The 20,094-nt window shown below is 33.7% G+C and overlaps 1 protein-coding gene across 1 annotated transcript in view; it reads right to left on the bottom strand.

Annotated features, from left to right (window-relative positions):
- Nucleotides 1-20,094, bottom strand: part of LOC145687543 (cell adhesion molecule Dscam2-like) — a 1,184,503-nt gene that overhangs the window by 64,522 nt on the left and 1,099,887 nt on the right. Inside the window, exons 25-26 of the mRNA XM_081761007.1 lie at nucleotides 10,888-11,031; nucleotides 5,812-5,961 (exon numbers count right to left, since the gene is read on the bottom strand). Coding sequence (XP_081617133.1) covers nucleotides 5,812-5,961; nucleotides 10,888-11,031 — 294 coding nt within the window. The remainder of the gene's footprint in view (nucleotides 1-5,811; nucleotides 5,962-10,887; nucleotides 11,032-20,094) is intronic.

Consider the following 20,094-nt stretch of genomic DNA (forward strand, 5'->3'; position numbering starts at 1 on the left):
TAAAATTCAAAATTTTGATTTTCAACTTTCTGAAAACTATAGTTCTTTTTAGGGTTAGGAAGAAAAATAAAAAAAATAGGGAAAACTTACAAAAGACTTAAGTTTATTTATTTATTTATTTTGCATGTACGGTCCACGAAATATGTAAATACGTAGAAATTTCAAATTCAATTTTTTCATTATCACAGTACTTTCTTCTCTCCTATCGTCGCTCGAAGTTAGAAAGGCACGAGTCGTACTCTGATAAAATGTATTAATCTATACAAGAAAGATAATATACTTTGGTTTGCTTGTAAAGTAAAAAAAGAAATATTACTAAGTTCCTGCATTTACAAGAGAAAAGTTGGGAAAAGATAATTCAGATTTTGTTCGGTATTTTGATATTCCAGTATAATTCGGTATTTCGGTGTGGTTTGGTATTTCGATATTCTGATATGGTTGGTATTTCGATATTTCGGTATTTGATATTTTTGGTATATCAATATTTTGGTTTCAATAATACGGAAATTTCGGTGTTCAAAGGTACCGATAGTAATTTTGATATTTCAATATTTTTAGAGTTCTGCTGTAAATTCGCTATTTAGCGACGAAAATCCTCATTAAAAGGAATCGAAATTAATATTTAAAAAAGAAAATGAATTTACTTTTAGCTTAAGCTCATTTTCTTAAGCAGTGTTCAAGATAAGGTATGAACGTTTTAAAACTTAAGTTTATTAGAAGATGGGGCTAGTTGCCTCGTCAATCTCTATACAATCTATGAAGTTGTGGTACAAAATACCGAAAAATATAACATGCATTATATATACTTGCACGTCGTGTAATTAAGTTTGATTATTTGAATTTAGTTTAAATTTCCTTTCCAAGATCTAGTTTAAACGAATGGGCAGTCATACAGTATGTATCATAACTCCAGACGAATCCTGGTACCACATATAGATGGTACGAAAATGCAGTTTTAACGTTGCAATTGCGGGCCTGGCTAACGGCAATAGCCTGACAATGCCAACCGACAAAAATTAAAGGATTTTAATAAAAGGAGAGGGGAGGCTTGGAAGTAGGTCGATTGAGGAAACACACTTTAAAGATAGTAGGAGAAGTTGATAAGTAAAAGCAAATCAAAGTAACTTCTCCCAAAGGGATATTCTAAAAAAATGCGATTTGCCCAAATGTAAATTAATCAATCCCCAAGAATTTTTCACAATAGTAATATCATAATTTTATTTCGAAAGCAACGGACAACACAAATGGAAAATATTTAAACCATAATTTTTATTTACCAACACGCTCCCACCTAGATTTCAAACAATCCAAGGAAATGTATTTCGAATAAACCTCATTAACAAGGGAAAAAAGTTAATTATCCATTTAATCCAGTGGAATGCAGATCAATAATGCTTTAAAATATAACCTTAATTTCTATTCTTCCCTAAGCAAAGCATAATGCTTAAAAAAATAGTTTAAATATTTGTTTTATTATTAACCAGCATTAATACAAATAATCCAAGAGCCTTCTGTACTTCTAAAGAAAATTGATAATGTCTTAAGCAATGAACGTTGACAAAAGAAATTGAACAACTTATCAAAAAAAAAAAAAAAAAAAAAAAAAAAAACTTTTGCTTGAGAATCAAATTAATAAGCTCATATGCTTTTTCTCGGTTAAACCAAAAGTTAAAAAGAAAAGTGGGAGACAGCATTCCGATAACACTTTTTAAATGCCAACTTTCCGCAAGTATATTTTCCATTAATATAATACATTATCAAAAAAAATATTCATATTCATTACTCAAAATAATAACTACGTATTTCTCACATTAGTATTCATTTTCATAACATATTTGTGGTGTACGACAACACATATATGACATATATTCTTTTCAAGAATATAAATATGTTAAGTAGATTTTTACGAAAGCCCTGCTAAGGTCAGGCAATCAACACGAAAGCACGAGATAACTATACACATTAAATTAAGCATCAATAACTATTGCGCTTTCCCGAAAAAATCACAAAAAATAAAAGAAATCTAGTCGTATATATTGATATATCAGCAGAGCTATTTTGATAGATTAGTATCTACACTTATACAAAGAAAAAATAAAGAAATAAAAACAAAAAGTATAAAAAATATTTAAAAAGTCCTACCATACATGCGTATGAATACCAATATCTACATTCTTAATTTAAAACAAGTGAGTTTCAATTCAAAGTGTGAAACTACGGTAGACTTTCAAGCTACGTGTATTCAATACTTACTCAAATTTAAAGTAGAACATCTATTAATTATTTGGATAGAGGAATAAGATCAAAGATAGAGTCTATATCAAAAAGTCATTACTCTCTATCTCTTTTTATTTTGGCTCTATGAAGATTAATATTGAAATCGGAAGAGCTAATTCATGTCAATCAATCCCGATTGCAATAGAGTAATAAATTCAGAGGTAAAAATATTCAAGTGGTAATTGGTAAAGAGTGTTGCAAGTGATAATTGTTATAATTTTCGGCATTTTTGGTTTTTGAGCATTGCTTCTAGTTATCGAGATCGTACACACGGCAATATTTCAGCTACGCTTACAGTGGATTCATGTTTTGTTTTGCATCAGGAAGTAGTTAAAAAAAAAAAAGTATTTCAATAACTAATTAGTTTTGTATGATGCACATTGCTTTTATTTTAAAGCTTTGGTCACTACAAAATTTAGAAATTTGAATTTTCATGCAAAAATTTAACTGTGAATTTTAAATAATTATATACATATTTTTAATTATATATTATTAAATAATTATATATTTATTATTATTGTGAAATATTTCTAGCTGGCTTAGTGAGGAACAATTCAAGAATCAAACAAAGAGAAAATTACCAAAGAACAATGAACAAAAATTGTATAATTTCATTTTGAATAAGTGTTCGGTTATTTCAATACAAAGAATCCGTGACCGGCACTTTTATTTAGAAATATTCTTTCACTTGGAGCTCAATGCAGTAGTCAAAATGAGTAATTCTATAAAATACCTAATATACTTAAACCTTAGATAGGCGAAAACACCATTGACAATCTAAATGCTTATTCTATAAGTACGGGATATGTATGCTTAATACGAATTCAGTCATGTATCGTAAGCCACCCTCGAATACTTTTTTTTTAAATTCTTTTTGTAAATGCTAACTCAACGACTGTTACGAACATAATCACTTGAATTGGAGTATCGAAAAATTGCAGCTACGAGGGGTGTTGGGAAAGTCATGTCTAATTACCTCTATTTTGTTTTTTTAGGTGAATGAAAGCAACCTGGCCAAAAAGGACAAGCATTTTTAAGAAGGTGAACAAGATTTCAAGAGAAAATGCCAAGTGACCGAGTCACTATATCCTCCACAAGTGCACAAGTTGAATAAAACCCAGAAAACACTAATTTAGAACAGAGACATATGATTCGTTTTTTTTCTTCTTCTTCTTCTTTCGTAACGACGTCAGTGTTAATTAAATTCATCAAAACTTGGTGGAAAAGTATAGTGATGATGCACTGTCGCATCGACAGCTAACACGATGAATAAGCTCATTTAAGTGTGGTAAAACAAACGTTGAAGATGGGCCTAGGAGTGGTCGACCAAACACAGCAACTTCACCTGAAGTAGTGGAAATTGTACAAAAATTGGTAATGTCCGATCGACGATAAAAGATTAGAGAAATAGCGGAAAAAATAAGGATTGATATTCATAGTGTTTGGGATATTCTACACCAACACCTTCGACTCAGAAAGGTCTGTTCCAGATGGGCTCCTCACAATTTGAACGTTTTTCAGAAGCAAACTCGGTTGCAAATGTGTCAGGAAAATTTGGATTTTGTGGAAGAAGATAACTACTTCTATTTGAATGTAGTGACAGGTGATGAGACATGAGCTCACTGGTATGACCCAGAATCTAAACAAAAGTCCATGCAGTGGAAGCATCAGGGGTCACCAAATCTAAGAGAATTCATGACAAAGAAATCGGTTGGTAAGGTTATGGTAACTTTTTTCTGGGACAGGGAAGGAATTCTTTTGCTTGAAGCTATACCAAAGGGACATCCCATCACTGGGACTACTTTTAAAAATTGAACATTTACTCCGAGCAGTTCAGAATGAACGACGCGGAATAGTAAATCGTCGAATTTTGCTTCTTCATGACAATGCGCCTGCACATACATCACATCTCGCGCAGGATGCTATCACAGAACAGGGAATGACTCAACTTTCCCACCCACCCTACAGTCCTGACCTAGCTCCAAGTGATTATTATCTGTTTCCTTATTTGAAAAAAAAATCTCAGGGGCCAGCGATTTTCAAGCGACAAGCAGGTAAAGGATTCTGTGATTCAGTTCTTTGATTCCATGAAGAAATCTTTTTATGTTGAATGCATTGAGTCACTCGGAACAAAATGGAAACGATGTGTAGCACTGGAAGATGATTATATTGAAAAATAATAACGGTTTGTTTTTCTCAGCTTATTCGTTTCCTTGTTGTTGGCCCGCCATAGACGACTTTCCCAACACCTCTCGTATTCATCAGCGTGATTTGACCTCGTAATAAGTATATCGTTTGACACGGTTTTAACACAGCAAGCCATATTTCTTGTGCCATAACTCCCTCAATATCTAACTGAACTAAAGCATGTGTAGACGCCAAATGACATGGAATCTATCACTTAAAAGCTTTTAAGTTTCATGATAGAGCATAGTACCAAAATACGATTTCAGCATGGTAAAAGTAAATTTAATAGTGCTTAAGCTAGAAAATTCTCTGTTAAATATTTCATGAGTGAATAATTTCGGATATACGTGAAATAAATTAATCAACAACTTCTCTAGACCTGAAAGCACACGTATTATTCGTCTAGAATTACAGTTGAAGGAAATGATAGCAGTTATGAAATTTCAAACACTCAAAGATAATATGAGAACGGAAATATTGGTAAGTCATGAAACGTATTAGGTCCATCTATATAAGGACAAAAATGGTAAATATATATGTGAAATCGTTTTCAAGCTTTATGTTCTATTAAAAATGTGACCAGAGCACAGGTTACACGAATCATATTGAGTATATTATGGTTGTGAATCTGTAGCCATAATGAAATTCTGTAAATTGTACTCAGAGATACAGTGTAAATCCCTGTATCTTACCTAGATATAGTTTGATTGTGGTATTTCTTTACATCCTTAATGAAAGATGGAGAAAGCGTACTGCAAAAATGGAAACCAAAATCGCTACTGTATGTATCCAGAATTACTACACTTGGTATCATAGGTTTTGTACTCTCAACAGAATTTCAACTTCCGATTGTGTGCCTTAAAGTCAAATAGTAATCATGAAATTACTGGAGAATGGTAGTAAATTTGATACGGTTAGTCTATGTAATGTCAGTACCTACATGTTCTGACGAGTACCATATACATATATATATACCAAATTTAGCTAAGTAGAGATATCGGTACATTAAACTTCCTTTGCTGCTACATATGCCCCATCAATAAGTTGGAAAGTAAGGTGATAGTAAATTCATCTTCTCCGTCCTAAGCATGATAATGTTCATAGTTCAATGACCATTTCACTTGTTTACTTACAACATCCAATTCTCCATATTTGATAACTTTATATTTAACATTTGAAAAAGGAAGTAATTTTCAATTTTTCATTTGGATTAGATTATACATGACAAGTAGAATAGATATTCAAAACAAGAAAGAAATTTCATCACTTGCAGCTTTTAACACTATGAATTTCTGCAATAATGTTGAAGCATCATAGCAAACAATAAACATCAGTTTGAAATTTTACCTGGAATTCTTTCTAAAGTTGCTGGGGATGGTGGAGGTTTTCGAACAGTGGCATAATATTGTTCTCGTTGTTGAGCCATATTTTGTTTGTTATCCAACGCTGCAGCAGATTGAGCTTCATGTAGGCTTTGATTCGATGTTGACAAAGGCTCTACGGAAAAGAAAACCAGTGTTACTTAAAACATCATTGAAACAACATGCATTTCATATACTGAAGGAAACATGGATTAAGAATTAAGGGAACCTCCGTTTCCAAAAATTTAGATTTAACTTTATAGATGTTCATATTGATATGTAGCAACATAAAACGCTCTTCCTGAATTTTAAATGCTAGTTAAAAATGTGGGAAAATATTAGCCTTGTTTGCGATTTTGATGACATATAAATCAATATTCCAAGACTTTTCATTACTTTCTACATTCCGTAACACAGTTTTCTACAACGCCATCTTATAATATTTTTCGCACACGCCTCGTACATGTTATACGTTATAAAAAATGCATCACCTTGAAATGGAAATTAAAAAGAAAAAAAAAAACGCCGGGACATATGTCCTCTTATTTTTAAATGGGAAATTTATAGAGAGATTTTCAACTTTCTAACTTGACGGGCTCAGGAGATCCAATTTTTCGCGTATGTTATGACTCCGCTCCCCTCCTTAGGATATATGTTTCAATTAAAGTAACATGATAAAAACGTAAGTAATGTAATGATCCACTTATGCAGTGCCGTACCTAAGGGAGAGGCAAAGTGTCCATAGCCCCATCATTAACCATTTCGAACGAATACATAAACGAATAATAAAATTAGTCACGCTTCAGTGTTACTATGTTCAGCGGAAGTGTATAGTAAACGAAAACGACGGATTCGAGTTTCTATTTTTCTTCTTCTTCTTTCTTACTTTTCTGAACGATTTGCTGACTGTTCTATGAACTAAATTGTTTGTCTTTTTCTTCTTGCAGTAGTTTCACCACAGAGCTGTACTGATAAATAGGGCACTAAAAATTAGCAGACTCTATTCTTATCTTTGTGGCGTCCCGACTGTCAGGGCAATTTTCGTATTTTGTAATTATTATTATTATTATTATTATTATTATTATTATTATTATTATTATTATTATTATTATTATGTTGGTTAAGAAACCAATTCTGATTGTATACTTATAAATTATTAATTTAAAGAAATTTATGATTATTAAAAAAAAATAACATTTTTAAACTGATGGTGATAATTCAGTAGCAGGATAATGGGAAGCAAGTAAGAAAGAACTCGAAAATATAGTTCCTTTATTGATTTCTGAAATTAATATCAACAATGAACATTTACTGTATTCATCCATACTTAAAATTAGGTAGGAATTAGGTAGTAATTTAATTCTTGTTTAGTTAGTTAATATTGATTAGATAGCTCAAGTCCTTTTGTTTTTCTTTTCGTTTTTCTTTTGTTTTTGAAATTTTGTTTAGTTTGTTTCTTTGTTCATTGTTGTTGGATGTTGAGTGTTGTGGTCTCGTCCTTCCCACCCTTTTCCTTGTTCCCTTTCTTCCTTCCAATTATTGCAAATAAAGGATGATGAGAAAGGCTAAAGAAAAATAAGATACGATGGTTATAGCCCGTTTCGGTTAAAGTCTTCAGATGCCGAAACTGAAGAGGCGGATCTGAACATTAAAAAAAAAAAAAAAAAAAAAAAAAAAAAAAAACATCCATACTCAGTGCAGCAGCGTTTGAAGATAAGCGTTTTCTGTGATTCTGACCTCTCCTAGATATCAGACTTGGAGCTAAGAGAATTTGATAACCTCTTATTGTTTGTGAGAAAAGCAGACTGGCAGGGGTTAGAGCTTGGTATTGTTTTATCTTTATACTTAGCTACCTGTGATGGTTCGTAAATCACAGTAGAACAAAACGTTTTTTCAGTGGCTCAATCCATGTGACAAAGCGAGCTTGAGAAGTACCAATAAATTTATGAAACAATAGTGTTCCATCTACTATCACATAGTCTGGCATGGTGACGTTCTTCAGTTCAGTTTTCTTGAGTGTTTCCTTTGGGGCGGTTATCTTGCATTGCGGCGAACAGTGATTTTCTTTTAATCAGTGTAGTGTGTTTTATATTCGTTTTTGGTTATTGATTTTTAGTTAGCAACATGACAAAAGAAAAAAAAAGATATACGCAACTTTTTTACCAAAAGAATTAAGGAACCCCCAGAGAAGCAATGGCTCCTCAACATAAAACAGTACAGTCCCCTGTTCACAGTGTGAGTACCATTTCTGCAGAAACCAATGCGTCGATGAGCTCTTTTTCTTCTCTCCCTTAATCTAAGTGAAATGATATTGGAAACTTTGTTGGTGTAAAATTGAGTAATTTAGAAAGATTAATTTGTTTAAAAAATATATGAAAATCAAAGTAGTTTATATAATTTTCCCTGTGATGAACCAGAAGGCTGTAAGCGTTTCTTTTTTTTTCCGGAGGAGGTGGCTCGAAGATTTTAGTTGGTTGGCCTACATTCGTAAGGAAAGGGGTGCCTGTTCTGTGCGATTTGTGTCCTGTATACGGAAAAGAAGGAGGAAGGCCACTAAAGTCTAAGTGCGTTTGTGACGAAACCTTTTACAATTGAAACAAAGCATTAGAATCGTTCAAACGAGACGAAAATCACAAGTACCATAAGTGTTGAGCGGCTAATAAGCTGTAAGTGCACAATTTAATAAAAAAAAAAAAGTAGTCAGCATCGACCAACAAATTGACAACCAGAAGAAAATAGAAAAACGAAAAAAATTCGTACTTATCGTGGTAACTGTTCGTTTGTGTGGTAACAGAATCTATCCTTCCGAGGAATTAAGGACTGGAGTCGAACTGAATTGTCAACTCCAGAACAGAACAACTGCAACTTCAGGGGTCTCTTACGATACCGTGTCAAGTCTGGAGACACATAACTTATAGAACATTTAAAAAATAGCCCAATAAAACGGCATGTAAACTAGTGCTAAAGTGGAGAATGCTTTAATAGAGTCACTTTAATGCTTTAATCTAAATGCTTTAATAGAGTCATTTAATGCAGTCTAAAATTGCGGAGAAAATAAAGCAAAGCAAATGTTTCAATATTCTTGTTGAAGAAACAACGGACGTTTCTGAAACAGAACAGTTTTTGTGTACAGTATGTAAATTTCGATGAGTACGTGCTTAAAGAAGACTTCTTGTATTGTGTGCCGGTATATGATGTGACCGGAAAGGGCTTATTAAAAGTGATAGAAGAAAATGTCAATATTCTCGGGTTGGACATGAACAATTTAAGGGGACAAGACTACGACGGCAATGGAGCCATGAGTGGGAAGTTTAGAGGAGTTCAGGGTTTAATCAAGAAACAATATCCTAAGACCTTCTATACACACTGTATGTCTCATTGCCTTAATTTGTGCTTTTCTGATACTTCTAAGCTGCAAAATATTCGTAATGCAACGCAATGCAAAATATTTTGAATACTGCACCTTTATTCGTGCAAGTGCAAAACGAACAAAAATTCTGGAAGACAAAATTAAAGAACATTTTACAAAGTAGGACAAAAATAGCTTAAGGATGCATAAAAATCACACTGATGTAGTGAATGCTTTCAGTGAAATCAACTTCGTAAAAAAGAAAAAAAAAACCTTTTGCAAACTATAAGAGAAAACTCAGCATTAGAATGTCAAAATATATTTAAAGATCTTACAGACATTATTTCCGCACTAGAAGTTCAAATATCCATTCTACGAATGAACAAATTTTAAGAAATCAACTTCGAATTCAGAAATTTACCACCACGCTTCAACTTTCATTCTATTCGTTGACAATCTGATTTTTGCGCTGGAAGAACGATTATTACACGATGAAATCATTTCGTCACTGAAGTTTTTTATCCCATGTTTCTGTGATAATCCATTTGAAAAAGTCAAAGGCTGTCTTGACTTCTACAAAGATTTTCTTGGTAACTGATTTGAAAATTTAAGTGGAGGGAGACCACAAATCGTCCAACAACAGTCATTGCCTAACTAGCAACTTGTTCTGAATCCCAGTTTCCGAACATTTATACAATGCTCCATATACTAACCATCTTATGTGAGCATAGCGACAGTGGCGAGAAGCTTCTTTACTTTTGAGTTCCTGAAAACGTATTTAACAAGCACAAATAGCGAGGACAAACTCACTATTCTAACGCTTTTACATATACGTACATCGCCACATTAACATAACAAATGATGAAATAATCAGTTTTTTTTTTTTCTGAATCTCATGCTCGACGTCTTCAGTTAACTTTATAAGTGAGTGGGGGCTGATGTTTCTTTAACTATATTCCTGCATGAATTTTTATATTGTTCTATTTCAGCGTTGTGTTTATTTTATTTACATTTGAGATTCGTATATTCTTTGTTTAATCTAAAATTAACCATGATCATAACCGAAAATGCCACTAATGACATAGCACTGATGGCCACACGTGAATTAATAACTCAAAGATTTACTTAGCATCGTCTATTCAGGTTACTATATAAAGTGCAGATATGTTTTTTTTATTAATTTCAATAAGCATACAATATCGGAACAGAGATAATCAGAGATAGCAGCTTAACTGATTCAATTAGTCGGCACCTTGTTTGTTACAGTTCTTCAATAGGTAATGTCCACTTCTCCTGGATTCACATTCAAGCAGGGTGACACACATCCAATGCCTGTTTGAATCGATATTGTGACGTATAGAAGCTCTGATTGCAGAATTTGAAGGCTTCACCATACTAATTTAACAATATCATAGATGTTGTACAGTTCCAAAATTGTAACTATTTATGTTCGGTCAAATAACGAATCTGTGATATAAGTTTCTGTAAGACTTAGATAATTCTTTAATGGTCTTAAATATTCACAAACAACAGAGTATTAATACAATACCTTTTTTTACAATACAATAATAAAAAATACATTTGACTCACTAGTAGGAAAACGTGTACTTAAAATATGTATTTCTAGGACACAAAAGTAAGAAAGAAGTATGTGAACATTATTATATATTGTACAAAATAAATACTTGTGAAGAAACTATGTGCAATACTTACTTCTTTTTAAACAAAAACATATTCCAAGAACCGTCAAAACCATAGCCAATATAGAAACAACAAATGGAACCACAACTTTTACATCTTTAAAGAAGGGAGTGCCCGCTTTGTTGTTGGTTATAACCTGACTAGGTGCGACTGTACCTGTATCATATAAAAGTAAAGAATATATATATAGTTTATATATTGTAAGCAATATACGGAGTCAATTAGAGTATAGTATAACTACAGTCCTAAATTACACTCTGTTTAATTTGTAATTCTCAACTCGGCATATCCACAGTAAAAATAGAAGAAACAACAGGGAGATTTCACTTTTAAAAGTAAGTGCAATATATTGGGAAATATATTACAATATCCAAGGAAAGAAACTTACTGAACAGATTTGCTTTTGGTTTTCGAATACTACACATGCATATTTTAATTTTGTTGTTACATCAATGAATATCCTTCTAGCTGTGAAACTATGTAAAGAATTGAATAAAAACAAAATCTGACCAACATAAATATTTATTATTACCGATCCGTGTTACAATTTCGGCAGTATATCATTGCCTTTATCAGACACATTATCACAATAAAGCTAAGACGATAGTGGGTGTAATAAGGACAGAGATACACTTAATAGCCAAAACATTATGACCACCATCTACTTTTTGAACGAAGACGTTGGGCTGACGTAAGAGTTACAGGACACAGCAGTACCGCTAGCCATACGGTGACAAGGATTTCACTTAATCAGTCAGTTTGTGGCTTATGCGTAAAGTGGATCAGAACTTCTGTATATAAGACTTTGATTGGAGCACATTGTGATGGCCAGATGGCTATTAACGAGCATTTGGAGACAGCGCAACTTGTCGGCTGTTTGCGAGCTGCTGTGGGTAGTGTCTTCCAAAGGTGAGAAGAGGACAGGGACACCAGAACAAAACAACAAGAAATGAGGCAGCCACATCTTATAGGATGTCGGAAGTCGTTAACTGTCAAGTTTGGCACAACATGATAGAGTGCAAACTGTGGCACAATTAACAGCAGACTTTAACAGTGGACGAAGCAAGAGAGTGTCTGAGCACACAGTTCACCGTAGGGCTTCCGTAGCCGACGTCCTACACGTGTACCAATGTTAGCCGCAAGCCTCATGTATTATGAATGGAGTGAACACGTGCCCATCTCATTGGACTGCCGAGCAAGGGCACAACGTTGCATGGTCCGATGAATCACGATACTACCTATGTCTCATTAATGGCCGGGTCAGAATACATCTTTTTCCAGGGGAACAGCTGCTCAAGATGAGCACAGTAGATTGACGAAAGGCCGTTAGTGGCTCAACTATGATGTGAAGAAATTTCGCATGGCATGCATGTGCCCAGTAGTGTGTATGGAGGGCACCATGACATCTTCTGACTATGGGCAGGTCATTGATGATCATACAGACCCATTTATGTCAGCCATGTTTCCGGATGCCAATAGGATCTTTCATCCTGGCAACGCTCCTTGTCACAAGGCCAATGCTGTGTTACAATGGTTTGAGCACAGAGGTAAATTTCAATTGTTGTAATGGTCCCTGAACTGACCTCATCTTAATCCAATTGAACGTTTTTGGAATGTCATTCAACGTCAGATTCAAGCTCATCGGTCCTCTCCGCAGAATTTACAGGAATTAAGTGACTTATGTGCTCAAATGTGGTGTGCCATGCCTCCAGTCATTAAACATGGCCTCATTGCTTCCATGCCAAACTGCATTTGCATCTGTGAAATAAACATGGACATACCAGATGTTAAGTAAGGGGTCATAATGTTTTGGCTGGTGAATATATATCAATTAGTTGCTATAATCTTGAATGTATATTATTTAGGAGAAGAATGATAGAAAATGTGGTGTTTCGCGGTGTACCTAGGTGTAAGCTAATTTGCGAAGGCTGTCCAAAATGATTATCAAATATCAAAAAATAACGTAAAACCGACTAATATAAGGTGCATGTCTCATCAACTAACTTACACATGTATATCTTAGAAAGGGAAATTTCCGTGACACACATTCACCTGCAAAATTTCTTTGCATGTGGTTAAAAATACCACACTGCAGCGACGAAAATGTTCACTATAATGTAAAAATATATATATTATCCCCTAAACAACAATAATCTCTATCAATCAGCATACAATTGGAAGGCTCGTTAATGAACTAGTAGGTAAACTGCAAAATCTTGATATCTGAACTCAACTAATTGAAATAGTTATATATTTGTTGTGTTACTACTTGAATCTGACATTATTTGTTTAGCGTCGTTCAAACATCTCTTTATGCCAAAATAACTCATTTTAAGACACAAGAATCACAAAGAGACACATATTTGATTTCAAATTCTATTTAATGGCAAATAGATGTAAGAATGACAATTAGGGGATTATGAATTAGATTTCTGGGCTTTCGAGATCTATGGCCATGTTAGCCCGTCACGTATGAGGAATGGCATCCCTCGACGATCGCACTATCTGAAGAAAAAGGACGAAAGAATTGGGGAAAGAAAGAAGCGGCCTGAGAGCTATATATCAGGTACCGTCCCGGCATTTGCGTGGTGTGAATGAGCAAAATCCAGGAAAATCTTTCTCAGGGTGGCTGGCCTGAAAAAGTTTTTACACTTTCTTGACCGAGTGTTCCCACAGGGAATCAAACCCGGGTAAGAATGACAATGTAAAAGCATTGTAGTGCTGAATAAAAGGAAACGAGAGAAATTGAACAATATTCTACTGAGAGTTTTATTCGTTATATTTGATGAAGACAACATAAAAATCTCATCAACCTGTCTCATCTTAGTCTGACTTGAGCACTTAAATCTGTTTGAGTATCTTACTACATGAAAATATATGCTGTTCTAAATTTTCTATCTCTATTAATAAGTAGAATGTTTTAACACGGTATGTGATTGTGGCAGATCTTTGTCAAATAAAGGAATCTAATCAGGAATTTTTGAATATAACTGAATAAACCTATACTATGCGTTCTGTTTTTGTGCCTATTTGTATGCTATTCACATTATTAGGCGTCCAGTTGGGCTTTTATTATTTAAAGATTTCTATGGATGTCTTTTCAAACTTTCCAGATTGACAATCCACTAGCATCGCTTCTTCCTAAGTCTGCAAATTGTTATTACTTTATATCTCAATGACTTAGTTATAGGACCATAAAAACATAATAATTAATACGCATTTGTAATACCTGAAGTTTACGAACTCTTAGCAATCTGTATCCACGAACTTTTCAGTTTCAGTATACTTTTCCCTGTGATATGCCGCTCAAGAGAAGAAGTGTGAAAGAAGACAATCAAATAGATATTTAAGATCTTGGTGTGATACTTATCTGATGCAAAATCTTAAAGTTTGCTCTTATTCAAACATCTACTTTTTTCTTCTATTGTTTGAACTAACTCTCTTAATCAGGTTATGAGATAAGACGTCATAAAAAGGTGTAGTTTCCGTAACTCACATACTGACCAACTTGAATTAACAGTCATTTCTTAGAGCGGTGCACAAAAAATTGACAGATTTCAAATTTAAACAGCAAATTTATTTTTAGATATTACATGTGAAACACGCCACGTATTTAACGGTAAAGGATCAGTTCCTGTTTGGTGCGCTATTTTTGTAACTGGATTAGGTACTGTCTCTAGCTCGGGCAATATTATTATAATAATAATTAGTATTTCGAATATGTTCATCGAACTGCTGGTTCGGAATCAGTAATCCGATTCCCGTTCCTAGTGAACGTAAATCCTATTATCCGTGTTCAATTTCAATTTCGTCTCATAAACTGTTCGGAACTTTTTCTTCATTACCACATTGGGATTCAAATCAAGACCATGAATCGCTCAGTGACTAGATCCTTCAATAGCGGAAGCATGCTAAGAATCACCATGTGAATAACTGTACGGAATACTGGTATGATTTTCGTTCAGTTATTCACATTAAAGCACAAACATCACAAAATCAACATACGTGCAACTTATAACTAATCATGCAGTAAGAGAATAACACTTTGATTAAATAATTCTAATTTCGTTTAAAATGTATATTTCTCGGGCCGTCGTAATGGCATTTCTTTTCACTGCCTTCCATATTACACTGATACACAAATCTCACATTTTGTGATATATTAGAATAGATATATTGATATAATAACTCACTTCAAACCTCTATTTTTATTAATAGCAGTCTTTTAGCCCATGCTTTAAGCACGAAACCGGCGGAACACACACGGACGATTATGGTCGTCTACACGAATATTTACGAAAATCGTAAGTACTTCATAGTTTGATACGGTGCACCTTCTATCTTGGAAACTGTAATTGGAAGAGTCTTCTGAATTTTCCCAGCGATTTTGGAGTTATCATCTTCATCAAATATATTTATTGTTCGACTATCTTTTCATAAACAAAGTCAATAAATATCACTGAAGCAAACATCATTCATTTTTCGCAATTCCTTGCTATTTTTTCCACTCTGACGTTAAATTGCCTCTCTTCATTTTCACGCCATCAGTCAGAGTGAATGCATAACTTGTCAAAAGATATTCTTCCGCCACTGCTAAACCGCTACGTCATACACTATGTACACGTGATATACCTAATTTACTAATTATATGTTTTTCCTCAAACTTGATAAATTAGTATTGAAGAAATGAGTGATTATTTTTAATATTTTTATAATTACCACCAGATGATTGAACATTCACAAGGACTATTTTTTCACAAAAACATTCTAGTCCTCCCCAAGTTCACTGACGATTTCTGGACGCATACCATTACCATATTAAGATGTGATTTTGCACCGGAAGATCTACTCACACTAATAGAAATTCACAAGTTCAACCACAGATTACACTAAACAGAATGTCTTGTACTTCACCAGAAGATGTTGTGACTCCTTACTGGTTTGAGATTTAAAACATTGTTTTTTTTTTCTTTTTTTGTGTGTGTGTCAGTTATAGATGGCGGCCGACAAGACGATGATTCTTCCCAAAGAATCATCAGGACCCTGGAAATTTACGAATTGTAATCTTATCCAATGTTCTTGAATATTACATCTTGACGAAAATAACTGGAATCGCCGAAACGTGATACACAAATTCGGAAAACGCGAAATGGGCTATGCACGTATACAAAATGGGCTATTTGATTTAAAAGCTTATGAGTTTTCTTTGTACTAATATTGTTAATTCTCCTCTTGAACACTGTTTAACATTACTTATGCAAATACAAAAAAATATAATCAAACATGAAGAACATCACATTAAACAACTTTTTTCTTTCTTTTTCTTTCTTTTTTTACATACAATTTTGTTTGTGCTTAACTCTGGCCTTTTTTTTTACTTAAAACTACACATTTGAACAGAAATACGAAATTAAAATCATTCAAAAATATATTCAAAAATAAAGAAAATAATAACTTCATATAAAAATTCACGACTAAACATTGAATTATAACAGATAAACATATTTTATTCTTCCTTTTCTTAGTTTCATTACTATATTAGACATTACTATACGACATACGAAATATTAATGACATAAGAGGTATTGTTAAATATATGTATATATTTTCATATTATACTAGAAAATTTCCATGAACAGTATATTCCACTTCATGGAATACATTCGCATTCAATAACATCAAAACATGATTCTAGTAATATACAATATCAAACAAAATATATATTTCGTTTTGTCGAGAGTTAGTTTAAAAGTTTTCGGCGCATTCGAGTTTCACAGCTAAACTTTTACACAGTAATAATTCAGTTGTGCTTCTCTCTGAACACTCGACAGTACCTGCCTTGCAAAATTTGAAGATACCTACCCACATTAAAATCATTTATTTCCCAACCCCGAGATGAGGGTTAATGACAGAACATAAGGTTAAAAACTTAAAATAATAAAGATCGGGGTTATTAAGAAAATTGCTTACAGCGAGCGTTAAATAAATATAATATTACCCAAAAGTGGGAGTGAACCTCATCTCAATATCTTAGCATACAGCTTGGCTTGTTTTTCCTTTACTTAGGAAAAGAACATCAACGGCCATCTGGATCTCGCATAGCTGGTCACAGATGCCTGCTCAGATAACTTTAAAACTTAAGTTAGTTTTTTTTTTTTTTTTTTGCCATAACGTTATTCGGTCTGAACATGCTTATTCAACAAAGGGTTTTGTAGATTAATCAGCGCAAATTCCAACACGCCAGATGAACATATATTTTTATAATACAAGAAATTCAGATATTTATCAATATCTAATACCTTTCCAAAATTTCAATTATCCTTCTGTCATTAACACGTGACTTTCCGTTTTGGGATAAATATATAGGTATTGCGGTTAATGCATTACAAGTAACAGTTTCAACACTACTTTCTAAATTTTAATCTTTAAGTTCGTTTGAGATTACATTGTGATACTTCTCTGAACTATGTTTAAGCTAAATCAAGAAAGATTTTCCGAGTCAAATTTGTGGGTTTCCACACCTTGCGGCGGTCTATAGAATGAGAACCAATAGATTTTCCAGTCAACGGATCCAATAATTCAAATACCTTTTCTGAATTTGATGGCTTATCCACAGACATAAGGTCCCTTGAAAACATTAAAAGAACTTCGAAATTTTCTTATCAGCTGCCGAACTTAAATTTGTTTGTTTCAGAAAAAAACAAATCATTTACTTTGTACTTATTCTCCTGCTGTGAGTTATACTTTTCGTTTCGCTTTCGTATTACCTCCTTTCTTTTAAAATCTGCCATTATCAATTTATTATCCCAATTTTCGCTATCATCACCATTTGTTTCATTTAGAAAAATACCAAAGTGTTTAAAAATTCGTTTTAAAGCATTGATGTTTAAGTGCAAACTAGCTGGACTAAACCCAAGACTGCTTGAAATTGAGTAGTTTAGCACTACAACAACTTGCGATATGAATTTTTCCCATGATGCATGATCATCTTTACAAAACAACCTAAATAACCTGTTTGTTTTCCGATGGATTCTTTCGACTGCGTTCGAAGAAGGGTGGTAGGGAGTCACATAGAAAATTTTAACACCTTATTTTTCCATTTTTTGCCTGATTTTTTTTTTGAAACGAAACAACTACCATTGCCTGCCAGAATTGCAGAAGGTAATCCTAGATGCACAAAGTACAAAGATTCTAAGCATTTAATTACACACTTCGTAGTAGCATTTTGAATAGGATAAAGAACAATTTATCGATTAAAAAAGTCCAAGACAGAAAGTATGAATTTACATTTTGATGGAGATGGCACAAGAGGTCCAATTATATCGATGGAAATCAACATTCTACGGGCCTTCACCTGTATGGATTCTAAAGGTCTGGCTGGTGCTGTGGTATCAACTTTAGTACTTTTGCAATCGAGACAATCGTTAATGTAACTCATTACATCTCGCCGCATAGATTTCCAATAACACGTTTCACTAATAAAACCTACTGTTCCTTCACATCCAAAATTTCCACGGTTATTGTGAATTTCTTCAATAACTAAATTAACTAAAGAAGGTGGAACACAAATTTTCCAATTGTTGGGAAAATGAAAGTTCTTGTACAACAAAATTCCGTTCTCGAGTTTATAAAATTTTTCCACATTTCGATTTTTAAGTTTGCTATAAGGATCGTCCGGTTTCTCTAAATACCTGATAATTTTGTCATATTCAGGATGTTCCTTTTGTTTTTCGGCTAATTCTCCTGGTGTGTTTTCTGAAAAATGAAGGAAGGACTTCCAAATTATTTATATCCAAAATTTCATTAGGAGGGGCCAAAACTATTCTGGAAAGCGCGTCACTGGTAACGTTCTCTCTGCCTGAAATATGTATTATTTCTAGGTCAAATCCTTGCAATTCGAGACTCCACCGGGCCAAACGGAAATTCTAATGACGTATTTTATTTAGAAACACTAAAGAGTTATGGTCCGTATAGACCTTCACATGATGACCATATAATAAATGTCCCCATTTTCGTATAGCGATAACGATAGCTTACACTTCCAATTCAGTTATAGTGAAATTTCGTTGTGCACTGTTCAAAGTTTTACTATTAAAATCAAGTATGTGTTTCTCACCATTTACTTCTTAAAACAGTATATTTCCAACCGCTACTAAGGAACTATCCGTTACTAAACAAAAATCATGATCCAATAACGGATGATTCAACAACACTTCTTCAGCTAAAGATTCTTTTAATTTAACAAAACTCTGTTCGCATTCATCGGTCCAGATCCACATTTTATTCTTTTTCAAAAGTTCAAATTACGGATTAGCCAAGTGAGCAAAACGATAAACAAATTTTGAACACCATTCAAACAAACCTATAACTTGTTTTAATTCTTTTTACATTTTTAGGACGTGGTAATTTTCGTGGTATTCTGTATTTAAATCAGAAACAGCTAACACACGTGCGTCAAAAGCAATATTCCCTATTTCAATACACAATACTGTTTCACCTTGCACCTGTTTCTTTTTCTTCCCAGAGAATTCTACCAACAAAACATGTGAGGCAGGTCGCAAGTGAGGGTGGAAAATTACAGACGCTATTCGTTTCCATGCCTCCAAGGACAATAATATAACAGAAGCTCCAGAGTCGCATAAGGCAACAATAGATTGGTTGAAACTTCTACCATTATCTCAGCTGACCTAGATTGGTTTTCTAGAATTTGATCATCATCGCTACTCTCCGAAGAATCAACGTGAAAATTGACCACATTTACTACATTTTGCCAATAACAACAAATTCGCATTGAGAATTTTGTTTGAGTGTATTTTCATTTTGAATACGTTCATTACTAACTACATTACCAACTCTACCAACCGCACTCGCGTTCGAGAGCGTACTTAGTTTAAATTATGTTCTTTATTTTGCGGAAACATGACTTTTGCCCGTGCTTGTGGGTTTTCTTGGGGTTCTCCCGTTTCCTCCCACTTTCTTCATTCCACCATTTCATTCACTTCTCATAATCACCGTCTCCTTTAGCCTAACCGGCATAAACGTGGGACGTAAAACTCAAAGATTTCATTTCATTTCATTTTGACTTTTGGATTAAAATATGGAAATTGTGGTGCAGATTGACAATGAGAGGGCACTGATTGCGGTATATTCATCACTTAATTGTGGTACTGTTCACAAACCTAACCCTTTCATTTTGATTCCGCATTGCTTGATCGTACT

This window comes from Thermobia domestica, chromosome 6 (genome assembly GCF_964235325.1).
Source record: "Thermobia domestica chromosome 6, izTheDome1.hap1.1, whole genome shotgun sequence".
NCBI lineage: Eukaryota > Metazoa > Arthropoda > Insecta > Zygentoma > Lepismatidae > Thermobia > Thermobia domestica.